At 42.2% G+C, this 15117-nt stretch overlaps 1 protein-coding gene across 5 annotated transcripts in view; it reads left to right on the top strand.

Annotated features, from left to right (window-relative positions):
• Window positions 1-15117, top strand: part of LOC124759419 (solute carrier organic anion transporter family member 74D-like) — a 225265-nt gene that overhangs the window by 143403 nt on the left and 66745 nt on the right. For all 5 annotated transcript variants that reach the window (XM_047249096.1, XM_047249093.1, XM_047249092.1 and 2 more), the window contains 2 exons: window positions 7144-7377; window positions 13637-13831. In XM_047249096.1, the coding sequence (XP_047105052.1) occupies window positions 7144-7377; window positions 13637-13831 (429 nt within the window). The remainder of the gene's footprint in view (window positions 1-7143; window positions 7378-13636; window positions 13832-15117) is intronic.

Consider the following 15117-nt stretch of genomic DNA (forward strand, 5'->3'; position numbering starts at 1 on the left):
TCCCGATGGTTCCCCATGGCGTTTCGCCTGCAACCTCTCGAATTTCAGCTGTTGTCATTCGTCTATTTGTCAGAGTCAGTCGAACAATCCCATTGTCTTCTTTGGAAGGAGCAGTACCTGCTATTCTCACCACACCGTTGGCTTAGGCCATCTCGCCACCATTCGTTCTGGAGTCATTGCCCTGCGACCAGTTGTGTGTTTCATCTTTCTTTATGATACTCCTGTGAACCTCCATAGCGATGATTTGACTTTCCACAGACTTCGAAAGATGGTGATAACTTGCACTTGCACGAACTCTGGGCACACTGAGTTATGGTCTCCACCTCAAAAGTTCCAGTAACGTTAGATACATCCAATAGCCGTAAGATGCTCTTATCATTCTTTATCGGTAGAAATGAGTTCCTTCTATACTGAAAAATTAAAAATAAGCTCGTAGAAGGACGAAAATACGTAGTATCGTTTTTTAGCATTTGGTGAAAGTGTTTATGTGGACATCTTCTATGGATCCGTGTAGTCTACCTGTTAAAATGTGGGCCGTTGCGGAAGCTCTATATAATAAGTAATCGCCATAGAGTTCTGTTTCACTAGGATCTTTTTCTAGTCGTCCGTCTTCTGCCATTTGCGATAAGGCCCGCCACGAACTCGTCTCCTGTGACAACGCCTCCATCTCAGAAGAGCACTTGCGCCCTACGTCCTCAGTTATTTGGATGTACTCTCTGCCTCCTCTGTAGTACCACGAAAGCTATCCCTGATGTACCAAACACATCACCTATCACCCTGTCCATTCATGTCAAAGATGCATTGTAATTTATCTATATCTATTTTATCCTCAAGTTCCTCTGCCACCATTCAAATCAACTCCTTCAAAAAGTCATATGCAGTTCTTCATCGTCACTTTCATCTCATCGGAAGCTGACATTATGCTACAAGATAGACACGGGAGTGTATCCAATCCAGAACATTGGATAGAAGTAGATTACTGTCAGTCTTGGGCTATCTCCGGTTGCTAATTACTGCTTGGCGGTTAGGAAGCATTTTATTGTAGAGCTCGCTGTTGGTATTACAATACCTTCCTAAAAATCAAGGAGAGTGAAGTCCTTCCATTATCATAAGTTTCTGTGCTGATCGTTTGACCTTAAACTGCTTAGGTCTTGGTAGAGGTGTATGATACCACTCCATGCCCTTATTCTAAGTTTCTGAATCATAAAGACACGACGACGTTTCATCTTCTGTTCTCGTATACGAGTACACTATCTGATCAAATATATTCGGACTATTTTAGTGGACATTAATGTGAGATATGTCCACCCTTCGCATTTATAGCTCATGAACTCTGCTAGTTCACTTTCGTTGACTTTTCTGAATGTCTGTGGAGGAATGGCAGCCATTTCTTCCTCAAGGGCCGAAATCAGAGACGGTAGACGATACTGAACGCTGGGATCTGGAGCGAAGCCGACGTTCCGACTCGTACCAAAGGGCATATGGGTAGGCCAGTTCAAGTCAGGAATTTTATTGCCCACAAACTGTTCCCTCGCAGGTGCTACATTGTCGTATTGATTCCATAATCATCTTCGAACTGCTCCTCTACTGCAAGTAGTACACAACGCTGTGAAGTATGTTCACATCCGTTTTCTGCAGTGCCATAAAGGGACCGTGTCCTAACCCTGAAAATCATCTTCTCCATCCTTCACTGTTGACACTACACGTGATGGCAGGTAAAGTTCTCGAGACATTCGCCAAACCCGGACCACCCCATTGGACTGCCACATACAATAGCGTGATTCATTGCTCCAAATCACTCGTTTCCAGCCATCCGCTGGCCAGTCCTTACACCACTTCAAAGGTCGCTTAGCACTGGCTACAGAAATGTACAGGTTATGAGGAGTTGCTCGAACATTACATCCATTTCCTTTTACCTCCCTATGCATTCTCTTTGTGCTAGCTAGTCTCATGGGAACACTTTGGATCTCAAGAGTGATTTCTCCCGCTGATTTCATGCGATTTTTTCACAATTATCCTTGTTTAGTTGTGGTTGATCCTTCGCATCACCAACAGTCGACTTGGGCAGCTATAGAAGGGGTGCCATGTCCCTCACGGATTTGTTACTCGGGTGACATCCAGTGACTGACCTACGTCGAAGTCACTTAGCTCTCCTGATCCACCCATTCTACTGTAACTGCTTCTCTACCGCCCACCTTTTACACTGACGGGTCCACGTCTCGTGACATCCAGTGGGCAATTCCACATTTTCTAGGTGTGTCCCAATACTTTCGATCAAGTCATATCGAATGTCAGGTACGAGATAAATCTTCGCACAGATTTTCCGATACTTCAAGCGTTTTTATCACCCACTGTAAGCGATTGTGATCGCAGTTCTGTTGTGCATCTCGCTGGTGGATTTTTAAATATCCATCCGAGTGAATTAACCTCCCCAGGTGCTGACTATTCAAGCTTATTACAAAACAGGAGACCGTTAGCAATAAACCGTCATCATCACACAACGATTAAACTGATTTCTGGTGTTTGCCATTAGAGGATCTTTAGATCGAAAGCTGACTGCACACTTCTTTCCAAAGCTTAATAGGTTGTTACATACTGAATATTTGTACATTTGTCATACACACACATCAAAATAAGTTTTGCATCAACCCGGTTTCCAGAACTCCTGAAGATAGACGTTGACTATGGATATTGAACCACAGGCAAAGTTCCTTTGATTGTTACGAGATGTAACTAAACCTGCCCAAAGATGTAAACAACTATGCATGAGCAGCGCCTATTACACGGAGGGGATCGATGGCTGATCAGTTCCAGTTATTCCACCAGGAAGGAGGGTACATGGCTCGAGTTGTCTGTCGTTCAACCATGCCTAGACGGTCAATACCGCGGTTCGATCGCGTCCGCATGGTTACTTTGTGCCAGGAAGGGCTCTCTACGAGGGAAGTATCCAGGCGTCTCGGAGTGAACCAAAGCGATGGTGTTCGGAAACTGAGGAGGTGCAGAGAGAGAGGAACTGTCGATGACATGCCTCGCTCAGGCCGGCCAAGGGCTACTACTGCAGTGGATGACCGCTACCTATGGATTATGGCTCGGAGGAACTCTGACAGAAATGCCACCATGTTGAATAATGATTTTCGTGCAGCCACAGGACGTCGTGTTACGACTCAAACTGTGCGCAATAGGCTGCATGATGCTCAACTTCACTCCCGACGTCCATGGTGAGGTCCATCTTTGCAACCACTACACCATGCAGCGCGGTATAGATGGACCCAACAACATGGCGAACGGACCGCTCATGACTGACATCACGATCTCTTCACCGATGAGTGACACATATCCCTTCAAGCACACAATCGTCAAAGACGTGTTTGGAGGCAATCCGGCCAGGCTGAACGCCTTAGACACACTGTCCAGCGAGTGCAGCAAGGAAGAGGTTCCCTGCTGTTTTGGGGTGGCATTATGTGGGGTCGACGTACGCCGCTGGTGGTCATGGAAGACGCCGTGACGGCTGTACGATAAGTGAATGCCATCCTCCGAGACCGATAGTGCAACCTTATCGGCAGCAGACTGGCGAGACCTTCGTCTTCAGGAACCACAATTCGCGCCCCCATCGAGCACATCTTTTGAATGACTTCCTTCAGGATAACGACATCGGTCGAATAGAGTGGCCAGCATGTTTTCCAGACATGAACTCTATCGAACATGTCTGGGAAAGATTTTAAGGGCTGTTTATGGACGACGTGACCCACCAACCACTCTGAGGGATCTACGCCGAATCGCCGTTGAAGGGTGGGACAATCTGGACCAACAGTGCCTTGATCAACTTGTGGATAGTATGCCACGACGAATACAGGCATGCAAGAGGACGTGCTACTGGGTATTAGAGGTACCGCTGTGTGCAGAAATCTGGACCACCACCTCTGAAGGTGGCACAAAACGAATTTGTGGTTTTCATGAGCAATAAAAAGGGCAGAAATGATGTTTATGTTGATCTCTACCTCAGTTTTCTGTACCCGTTCCGTATCTGTCGGAACCGACGTGATGGAACACTTTTTTTTATGTGTGTAGCACCAACCTTTTGAATGTACTGCATCTTGCAGTGGCTTTTTGGTTGGATGATGACTCTATGGGAACTGAACCGATTAGATACTGTATGGTCAAGACTATTACCCTGTAATAAATTCCAGTATTATCGCATTTTCCCAGAAACATCATATCATATTTCAAGAAACGTGTTTATGATTCCCCATCATTCTATTTTTTTGCTTTATATTCGCTACTCCCAGTTGATAAGAATATGTTATGTATGTCGTCTGATTACTGCAGTTCCTCGAGATAAACACACTATCTGCCGAATATCTTCTCCTGCAAGCATATGTTTAACTCATTCAACAACTTCCTGTTCCCACTGTATGATGTTTAAGCTTTACATTTTTTCCATTTGTGTCAGTTTAAGCACAGTCACGTGTATTCAATGTTTTTTGCGCAACGCAACCTGACTTTCAAAAATCCCTACAAAAAAATGGCCCTGACTAACATTAACTTATGCGTTTCACAAATCACTTACCTCACAAAAATCTTGGTTACTCGAACTACTGCAATACAGCGAGCGCCACTACTGCCAGCTAAATAAAAGATTCAAACTACGGAAGGCACTAACTACTGATAGGCATAGTTAGCAAATGAAAGATTTTAATAGAGAACAAACAATGTATTTACCTTAATGGTGTTGAAAAATCATAATATACATAGCAGTTCATGACATCCAGTCTTACAAATTTCCAAACTCCGCCATTTCTCTCCCCACATCCACCACTGCTGGCGGCTCACCTTCAACTGCGCAACGCTACGCGCTGTTTACATCCAGCTGTCCAACACTACAATGGCAGACAACAATGCAAACTAGCCACAGACTGCACACAGCACAGCCAGTGATTTTCATATAGAGCGCTACGTGGCGTTACCAATAAGAAAACCTAAACAGCCTACTTACACATTCTTTACTGTTTGGCTTTTATTCAAACTGACTAGATGACTCTCATCTGCTTTCTTTCTACTTTTCATTTCTTCCTGACACACTTCATACAACTAGGGATTCTCTGAGACTTGTTACGCTGCTCGTATTTCTACCCGCTTGTAATTGTGTTTTACTTTTCGACATTTTCAAGTAATACAGATCGATTTCTGACGACAAGACTGAATCTTTGCCTTATCTCTGGATCATTTAATCTTTCTGTATAAAACTCTTTTACGCTTTTGTAATATTTTAATTTTCTTTCTCTCATCAGCTAGGTGGTTACGTCAATATCCGCTCTTTTGAACTGTCTAATGAGTAATGTTCATCTTGTGCAGTGCATAAATCACTATGCGGGCTATCTGTTTGATTTTAAAGACATAGGGAGATTTCACTGTTTCTTTCAGACATCTTTGTGACTAAATGACCCTGAGAAAATTGCAGACCTGTAGCTTGCTGCTAAACTGATTGTCCACAATGCATCGTTTTTTCTCTGTTGTGAATCTATATATGTCTTTTCGTTGCTCCTTAGCACTGCAACCGCCCAGCAAAGTCTATTTCTGTTTCTGACGTTTTCCAAAGTCGTTTCAGTTCTCCTCAGTTATTTCGGTTAATTCATGTATATTTACCGAATTTGTGGCTCGTGGTAAGACACGAAGTTCTGTATCTGATTACTTAGAGATACTTCAGGTTTGTCACAATTCAGTTAATGTTCACTGATAATAATTTTTGTTTGACGTTTTCGGTACAGTCCATTGTCGTGTCGTCCCTTCATTGCTCCATTCACCTCTTGCAGAGCAGAGAAGTTATCTCTATATCTTTCTATTTCCGAACCGTTTACTCTGGCAGATCCTAGTCAGGATGAAAGCCTTATGTAACATATTCACTTAATAGACAACTTGGTATCGCAACGTTCATCTCGTGCAATATCAGCCCTTTCCGAGACTTGACAGTAGGATCTTCGTTAGTATAAACGTCCCGTGGCAGTGTTACGACCACTTTCCAGGGCCAGCCCATCAGTGAGACTGCCACATCACTGATTCTGTGCCGCTGGGTCACCTTTTTATATAGTAAGTATATCTAGTGATAATTTTTTGTATTAAAAATCATATAAATATGTCAAAAGTGTTCGTGTCATTCATGTAAATATGCTCAGAGGATCACAGACAAATAACCAGCGTTACAGAGATTTACACCGTTCTTACAGGTGCATCGAACAAAATGTGACTTTGTCGCATTAGAACCTAAGCAGTCACCCAAAATTATCACTTGAATGTTAGGTTACGCATCACACTTTTCCAGAGGGCAGTTTGCCTAAATAACTGTCTTACTTCTTACGGAGTGATATTTGCTATGGAACATCATTAGAATTAAATGCAGGAGGAGGGAGAGATAGACTCCAGGGCACCGATATAGAGGGTGCTTAGAAACACTGTGGAAACTTCTAAGGTTGTTGCAGGTTAAGTTGTGCTGAGAAATAATTTCTAAGAAAGAAATTGGATACACTGCGCCGTTCCCGAGTCAATTAGCTTTGAAGTTAACCAATCAGGCCATTGCGCGTGAAATGATGTTATCAAGCGCGTTCTTCGTTTGGTTCAGCACTGGTGCATGTCTGGTACTGTGAATGCAAGAAAAACGTATTAAAATGTCTCCCTTTGTAATGGATTAGGAACAAAATGGTGGTAGAAAAGGTGCAACAAGTGAGGAAGGCATAATATTGATTTTATTATTAAACGCCGCTAACACAGTTTGTTGGATATCAGCATCGGAGAAGTTTATGAGATACTGTACAGCGCCAGATTTGCACCTGGTGCCCGAAATTGGAACTATTTTTTTTTTCAGCATAAATCTGTTCCAGAATAGTGCGTTAGCATATCTGTCAAGTTTCGCTGCCATACAAAAACTATAGCCTACACTGGACTTCAGTGAGCATCTATAATTATAACAACCCGGTACATGCTTCACTTCAAATATTTAAAGTAATCAGATGTCTGAATCAGTTTCATACATGGGAGTTTGGTTCTGTAAAGAATCGGGGATAGGGGGAAAGGGTAGGGAGATTACTGGTCGTATACATTTTAACTGAGATGGCGCCACGACTTGAGACACGACGTGCTGGTGTGCGGCAGGTTTCATCTCCATCGGCAACGACATCAGCACGATGCTGGTGTCGGCGGTGATCACGTACTACGCGGGCCGCGGCCACCGGCCGCGCTGGATGACGTTCGGCCTGTACACCGTGGTGGCGTTCTGCCTGCTGAACGCGCTGCCGCACCTGCTGTACGGCGCCGGCCAGGACTCGCTGATGCTGACGCGGGAGTACGGCGCCACCGCCAACCCCAACGAGACCAGCGAGCTCATCGGTGAGTGCGCCCCACTTGTCACTAAGAACTGGATACTATTCTCTCGTTTATCTGCTGTGAGTTAACGTGCTGTGGCTGGTGCATATTTCTGGGCAGAAATTGTGAGGTTTCGTCCTTCTGCGTTCACTACATTAATTAATTCAAAATTTGATGAGAAGACCCGATTAACAGAGAAGAGTGGAGTTATTAATGGACTGTTCTAGATCATCTAACTTATCGACCTGGTTAATATGCTTCTGACCCAAAAGTCTGTTATAGTGAATCCTGTAATCTCCTTCCTGAGGTTGCTGACAGTGGTTAGCTGTTATTATAAATTATCTACACCACACAGTAGAATTTAGATTTCATATCTCTTCACGTTCATTAATTCACAGCTTATTTCAGTGACCAGCTTTGTAAATTTGACGACGTCTATATATCGTACCGTAGCTCAGCAAGTGACAACTCCTCCAAGAATTTTTAAAAAGTTCACAAATGCTAGTGGTTAAGAAACTATCGACACGTGTAAGATGCTTATCACCAATTTCACATAGATGTTCACCTTTTAACTTTCGGAAACGAACTAAACTGACAGAATACGTTTACCACTCATTTTGACAATGCCAGTCGTTATACAGTTTCTGTAAGTTACTTTACAATCGACAACATGGCAAATGGAATTTTTTGTCGACCTAAGAGACGTGTACGGATTGCCGAAGTGGTAAATGCGACCACACGCGATGAGTGGTGTATCCGTGTTTGGGTGCCGGTCCACCACAAATTTTCATGTGTCACTAATAAAACATTCAGCTGACATCAAAACGTATTGTAAGGTGTCAGGCAATCCAACACCCTCCATGAAAACCCTGACATGATAAGCAAATCCAGTAGTATGTCACATAGCTCTGAATAAATCGTGACATTAAATAAACCAAAGTAATACGAGTAACGAGTGAGCAAATGGAATACCACAGACTAACACAAGAATGCCTAAACGCATGTCATACCTTCCCACCGTGAGGCAGACGCAGTTCCGAGGGGAGAAACGAGAACAGGAGCCGAGAGCAGAACCGTGTTAAGCTAGAAGGCCCTACGATAAGGGACGGACACCCACGTCTCCAGCTAACCGCTAGGACCACCCCCCAGCCCATGTTAAAAGCTAGAGCCCTCCAGAAGAACAGTATAGATCTTACGATAACACTAAAAGGGCCACCCCAGAAGCAAGTTTTAGCGTGAGACTTTTCCGCGTCTCTGTTACGTCAGGACCACCCCCCAGCCCATGTTAAAAGATAGAGCCCTCCAGAAGAACAGTATAGATTTATCTATAACACTAAAAGGACCACACCAGCTGCAAGTTTTAGCGTGAGACTTTTTCGCGTCTCTGTTACGTTGCAAACTTTAAAAACATTGCCCCACCACGAAAAGTAAAACGTTTCTCATTGGATAGACAGAATTTTTGTAGGCGGAGCTTAAGGTTAACATTGAGACCCTGATTGGTCGGATGAAAACACAGCCAGATAGTTTTTTTAAACCAACTTCGGTAAATTGTAGTAAGGAGAAGTTAGGAGAGAGTTGCTTTGGAGACGGCGAGGTGAGCGGAGCTGTGCTGCTCGCCGCCCCCTGACGAACACCGACAATGTAATGAACGCACGCGATGCCGCATAACAGCGCATAAAGCTTCACTCAGAACTGCAGAAGTCTCATCTGTTACATCTCCTTTTTGCGTAATACTAGTGTCGATCGTCAATTAAAGCTCATGGTGTTCACATTTGCCACTTGAAGTAAAAATCTGAAACGCGATGATTTTTCTGTTATATAGTTATTGAGAAGCCACATCAGCCACTGTAATTTACGACAAGTTAGATAAGTAATTAAAGATAATTGAGGGTCACTGTAGACCATTTTGATAGTTTTCTCTTTTGGGAAACTTAAATTAAACCTAGATTATAGATGTGATATGGCATGGGTCATCCTTCGATCCATTGTATAACTTGGAAACCCATTCAGGGAATATTCGTTCACATTGTTGTTGAACGCAGTTGGTTTTTACCATCCTGTATTAAAACATTTCCTTTTATCAATAGTGCAATTTATAAACAATGTTTTGTGAGTAGAATAAAATTTCCAATGGTAAACTTAACTGCTTTTTCGACGTTATTTTACCAGCTAACTAAAAATAGGAAAGCCTTGAACCCCTTCCACTAAATTTAGTTAGTATTAAGATTCTTTTACAGGGAGTGCAGTGGAGCTGACGCTGAAATCATTAAGTATTTGGTTATATCATCGCTAGTCTCACTGAACTCTTCTGAACTCTACATGTCATGTGTGGTCTGACGTCTCCTTACCAGCAATAGGTCCCAGGTTCAAACTAGTCAATTCCCTAAAAAACATGCTCAGAGCATCGTTGCGCGAAAGTGGTAGGGAGACACGATATAGAACAACAGACACAATGCAGAATGTTAGAGTATTCACAATTTTCGAATATATTTGTGTAATAATGACTACGTTTCAAAAGTCACTGCAGAAATCAAAAGTTGTCACAAACCACTATCCTGACAGGGTTGCACGAATGAAAGGTAAATGTTGATTTAATCCAATTAGTGGTAGTATAAATCTTTGAAAGTATCTGGAATTCATAATCAATAATTACTTGTAAAATAGTAACAGTTGATAACTTCTGTAGGACTAGAACACATTAAAGTTTCTTCACAAGACAGCCTGTCTTTTACTTGTTTTAATTGGTCATCAGCCAAAAGTGCAGCTAGGATACCGAGTTCTAGTCAAAGTACGAATCATCTAAGACCTGAAATTAAGAGAGAGTATTCTCTGCCTAATCCTGCACACAGCAATATTAGTTTGGAACAGCATTATGGAGATGACTACATAATATTTAACTGATATTTGAAACTTTCAGATTTCACTATGATTGTTCTCGGATTGTGAACATGGCAATTTTAAAAGGAGCATGGCAGACTGACCCTTTTATTTACTTTATCTCGAAAAACTGACGTTAATTTCAACTACAAAATTATGAGGAATTACTGTGCACTATTATCCTGTACAGATTCGTATCAGAGGGAAAACTGATGGGTTAAGATGATCTAAATCATGCATGTATTTTATCTTTGGATGATGCATGTTACCTGCAGTTTTTAACAGTTATGTTTATGTATGAATGCAGGAAAGCGCAAAGTATGCTGTTAAATGTATATGGTCTTATAAGCTAGCTGTCAGTAAGAATTTTGCCTGTGTGATGTGTTATGAAAGATGTGCTTGTAAGCTGATAGGTATGCACAAGGCTATATTTGTGGCATTTGATATGTGTATATGTGAGAGTCCCCACATAACATGAAATAAAAGAATTTTTAAATGTGGCACATAAATCGGCTTCATCATTTAATATTTTAAACAACAAATGTAACATGCAAGCATATTGTTGTTCATTAATCTGTCTTACCTATTTACTGTATTTATTTTTGATATTATATTACAGACGTTTGATAGTGGCTTAAGGCCAAAACTGGCGAATAATGTAAATTAAATGTCTGGTGCATTAAAGGAATAAAATCGGCAGCGTACAGTGGTTAAAATGGTCACTTCACGTAGACCCAAACTGGTTGTTTCTTCCCCAACAGAGATTTTTCTATGATTGTATAAACAAGCACTAAACTGATCGCTGTAAATACTTAAAACATAGCAGATTACTATTTTTTTACGTCCATGTGCTATTAGTGTCGTAATATTCACGTGCCTCCAGCAAAATTATTATGGTGGTATGCAGATACGATGTTAGATACTAACATACCTATAGCTATGGCAAGTCTGTAGTAAAGACATGAAACTGCGAATTGAATCAAATGCTGTTTCTCTGATGTCATGTAAATGTATCTGCATAATTCAGTAACATCGAATATTGTCGTGAAACCACCATTTTGATATAACACAATTGTATAGAAACAATGACTCTTTGAAACTGAGAATAATATTGCAATAGCGATCCGGTGTCTTCTTGCACTATTTAAATCATGTCAAATGAGTTGTTTGTTGTTCCTGGTTTTGCAGTCATTTAAATATTTCTAAGAACAATTTCCACCATTAGTTACAAGTTACTTGTTATGTATTGAATACTGTTTACGTTTGTTGTAGAATTCTGACATTCATACACACACTACAGTAATTACCACTTAATTCATGACATTACATTACATTGTAGTGAGACTGTTACATAATATCCCGCAATAAAATTCAGATGTGATTCTTTACGAGCATCGTACCCTTTATTTAATGTCAAAGCCATCAGGCATGTATTCAGATTTTTCAGCCAGTTTTTAAGTCACAAGACATTGCTCTACCACTTTATCAGCACTCTCCATAAACTGTGTTCAACAGCTTACATTATCAACTGAGTATTATTGCATCCCTGGTAAAAGATTTCGGTGTGCAGAGTTTAGCAACTAATCAGTGACTCGTATCATTCCATTCCCAGAAAATTTCTATCACGTTTTACGACGTTTCGTTCACCTAGTATATAAGTCTCGACCAAGTACCTGAACCTACTAATTACAAGACTAAGCAGTATTGAAAGTAGTGTAGAATAATATTTTAATATTGTGGTAACCTGTTTTACATAAAACCACTTTTAGGCATTTTTGATACATAATTACATAATTTTCGATCTGTGAATCTGAATCACATAAAACGCTTTTGGTTATGAACAAGCTGGCCATATTTATACTTAGTTCTCAGGTGTCTCCAGTTGTTCTGGCGAAATCAATAGTCTGGTTTCTCTCATGGATCCAGAAAGCTTGTTGCCAGGTGATGTAATCTTTATTACAGACATCTCGTGAATGTGCTACTAAGTTTACGACTTTCAAGCAAGAAAGACCAATTCCTTAACATTGTATGTCTTTACATGATGAAACGCTTATGCTTTCAGAATAATCTTGCCATAGATTATGCGGATTGAAGACTGCAAGCATATATTTTAAATGTCTACAATTAAATATGGCGTTCCATCTTCGACGTCACAGCTTACATCTCCATACCTCCAAAACTTTAGCACTTTTTACAAGACCTAGACCATAAAGTTTCCCACCTCGCCTGCTGTATCTGTCTTCATTCTCCTAAACACATCCGCTACCGGATGAACTTGAACTCTAGCCGCCGGCCGAAGTGGCCGTGCTGTTACAGGCGCTGCAGTCTGGAACCGCAAGACCGCTACGGTCGCAGGTTCGAATCCTGCCTCGGGCGTGGATGTTTGTGATGTCCTTAGGTTAATTAGGTTTAACTAGTTCTAAGTTCTAGGGGACTAATGACCTCAGCAGTTGAGTCCCATAGTGCTCAGAGCCATCTGAACCAATTTGAACTCTAGCCTCATACCCCTTTCTCTCAACCTCCTCGCCCCGCGACTCTTTCTTCTGAACTTCCTCGAACATCTTTGTAGATGCTATTCACCCTATAAACTTGAAGCTTAAAACACCATTGTTTCCTCAGTTCTACTCAACATTGGGCTGCTGCCGCTCCTACTCTAACATATCCTCCCTCCCCTCTCCCATTTCCACTTAATCTGTCCCAACACAGCTTCATATCGTTTCCTCTTCCTAATCTATAATTACGTGCCGCTATTAACGTAACCGAACAGCAATAAACCTAGGACCCATATCGTCACCTCAGAACCAAACTCCAGCACCCATCCCAGGCTCCAGACCACAATATCCCAATCCTCAGTCTTTCCTGTTCCAAATTTCACATATCGATGAGACACATACCAGGCCAAGACTCGTCGGTCTCTATTAAATACAGCGTTATCCAGTAGTTGAGTCGCAATTGTACCAACTGTGGAAATTAGTAAGTGCAAGCGAGGGCTGTTGTTATTCTGTTTTCTGATATCGAAAACCTTTAATTTTTATTTTGTAGCTACTTTCTTGAGTGTTTGAAACAAGAAATTCAAATTTCGGGAAACTCTTTAGCGGTCTCCACGCAACCCCAGAGTTCCACGGAACACAGTGCAAGAATAGCTGATCTACGCTATTCAGCAAGTGACGTCATCGCCATCTGTCGTTTTTGTTGTAATATTATCAAAAATAATTATATTTTCTTGTACTTTAATTGTGTTATGTCATGAATTTCAAAATTAGTAAGAGTAATAAATGGCGGTCTCTGGCGTTTCCTTCAGGAGAAGTGTTACATTGACTACTCTGACTTGCTTTTCTATTGTATTTGACTTCGTGCGTTTCGCACGTTTCAACACCCATCTTCATGAGTAACACGCGCTTTGCAGAGGAGGAGCGGCGCAAGGTGCTGTGTCGGCCAGAGGGGGGCGTGCCGTGCGACAGCTCTGCCGGCAGCCTGGCGCCGCAGCTCATTCTGTTCGGCGCCAACTTCATAGCGGGCATCGGCGGCTCGCTCTACTACACGCTGGGCACCTCCTACATGGACGACAACATCAAGAAGTCCAAGACGCCGGCTCTCATCAGTAAGTGCTGTCGTCACTCCCCGCCCCAGTGTCCGGCCGCACAAAATCTGTCCCGCACTCTCGAGTGAGCCGGAGAAGTGAGCCTGTAAACGTCCACTGGACACCAAAAGCTCCCCACATCAAACAAGCTGTCAACGTTTAGCGGTGGTATCCGAAACCACCCAATATATAGGGAAAAATGTATTTCAGTAAAAGACAGTAAGAGTTGAGAGTAAAGTAAGTGTGTTGACACAAACCCCAGAATTTATTTTCGTCTACCCAGTGCAATACCACGACGACTAGCAGAGATTTTATTGAAATATACAGGGTGATTGAAAACCGTACACACGTTGTGGGTGATATGAATGCATCAAAATAAGCGTAAAATGTTAAATAAAGTTTTGCCTGAAACTGTTTATTTCAGAGTTGTGTAGTAGAGTAGGCATTACAAGAGCAAAACAAACAACATAAAATTAGTTCTTCTCAGAAAGCAACGAAACGAAGGGATCCAAAATTCAACATAACTAGTACTGTACATTAAGCCCAGTACATCTTCAAAATTATGTCCTTGTAGACGAAGACCGCGATGTTCTCACCATCTTCACACTCTCGGGATCTTGCAGGCTCCGTTCATGCCATTCTGCACAGTTGCACTGTCATTTTTAGTTCGCTGCTGTAGTTGTGCTAAATTCTCAGTTGCAACACCATACACGAGCTCATTGAGACAGCCCCAAAGGTAGAAGTCCAGGGGTTAAGGTTCGGAGATCAAACGGGCGAAGAAATTGTCCCGCACGACCTAACCACTTACTGGGATAAGTAAGATTGAGGTACTCTGTTGCCTTCCAATTGAATTGTACAGGGACACCGTCGTGCATAAACGTAAGTTAGTTCGTTTAGCGAGCGGTACAGAGTGAAACAGACCACCCAACTGATATTCCAAAACTGTCGATACACCCTGACTGTCAGACACTGTGGAATAACATGTGGTCCGAAGAACTGATCCTCCACTATACCACACCAAATGATCACTGCAAAACGATGTTGATATCCTCGTACTGTAGTCAGCTGAGGATTCTCAAACTCCCACACGTGCAGCTTATGAGCGTTCACGATACCCGCCCCGGTAAAGAGTCTCTCATCCGTCAACAGCACATGACGACCGAACATTAAATCAGCAGCCTGGCGCTCGAGTAACCACTGACAGAAAGCCTGACGTCTAGCGTGGTCTGTAGGCGTCATCTCCTGCACCTCCTGTAGGTGAAATGGGTGGAATTGTTGTTTCCGAAGCAGGAGCCATACAGTTGACT

This window comes from Schistocerca piceifrons, chromosome 1, assembly GCF_021461385.2.
Source record: "Schistocerca piceifrons isolate TAMUIC-IGC-003096 chromosome 1, iqSchPice1.1, whole genome shotgun sequence".
In the NCBI taxonomy this organism is placed as follows: Eukaryota; Metazoa; Arthropoda; class Insecta; order Orthoptera; family Acrididae; genus Schistocerca; species Schistocerca piceifrons.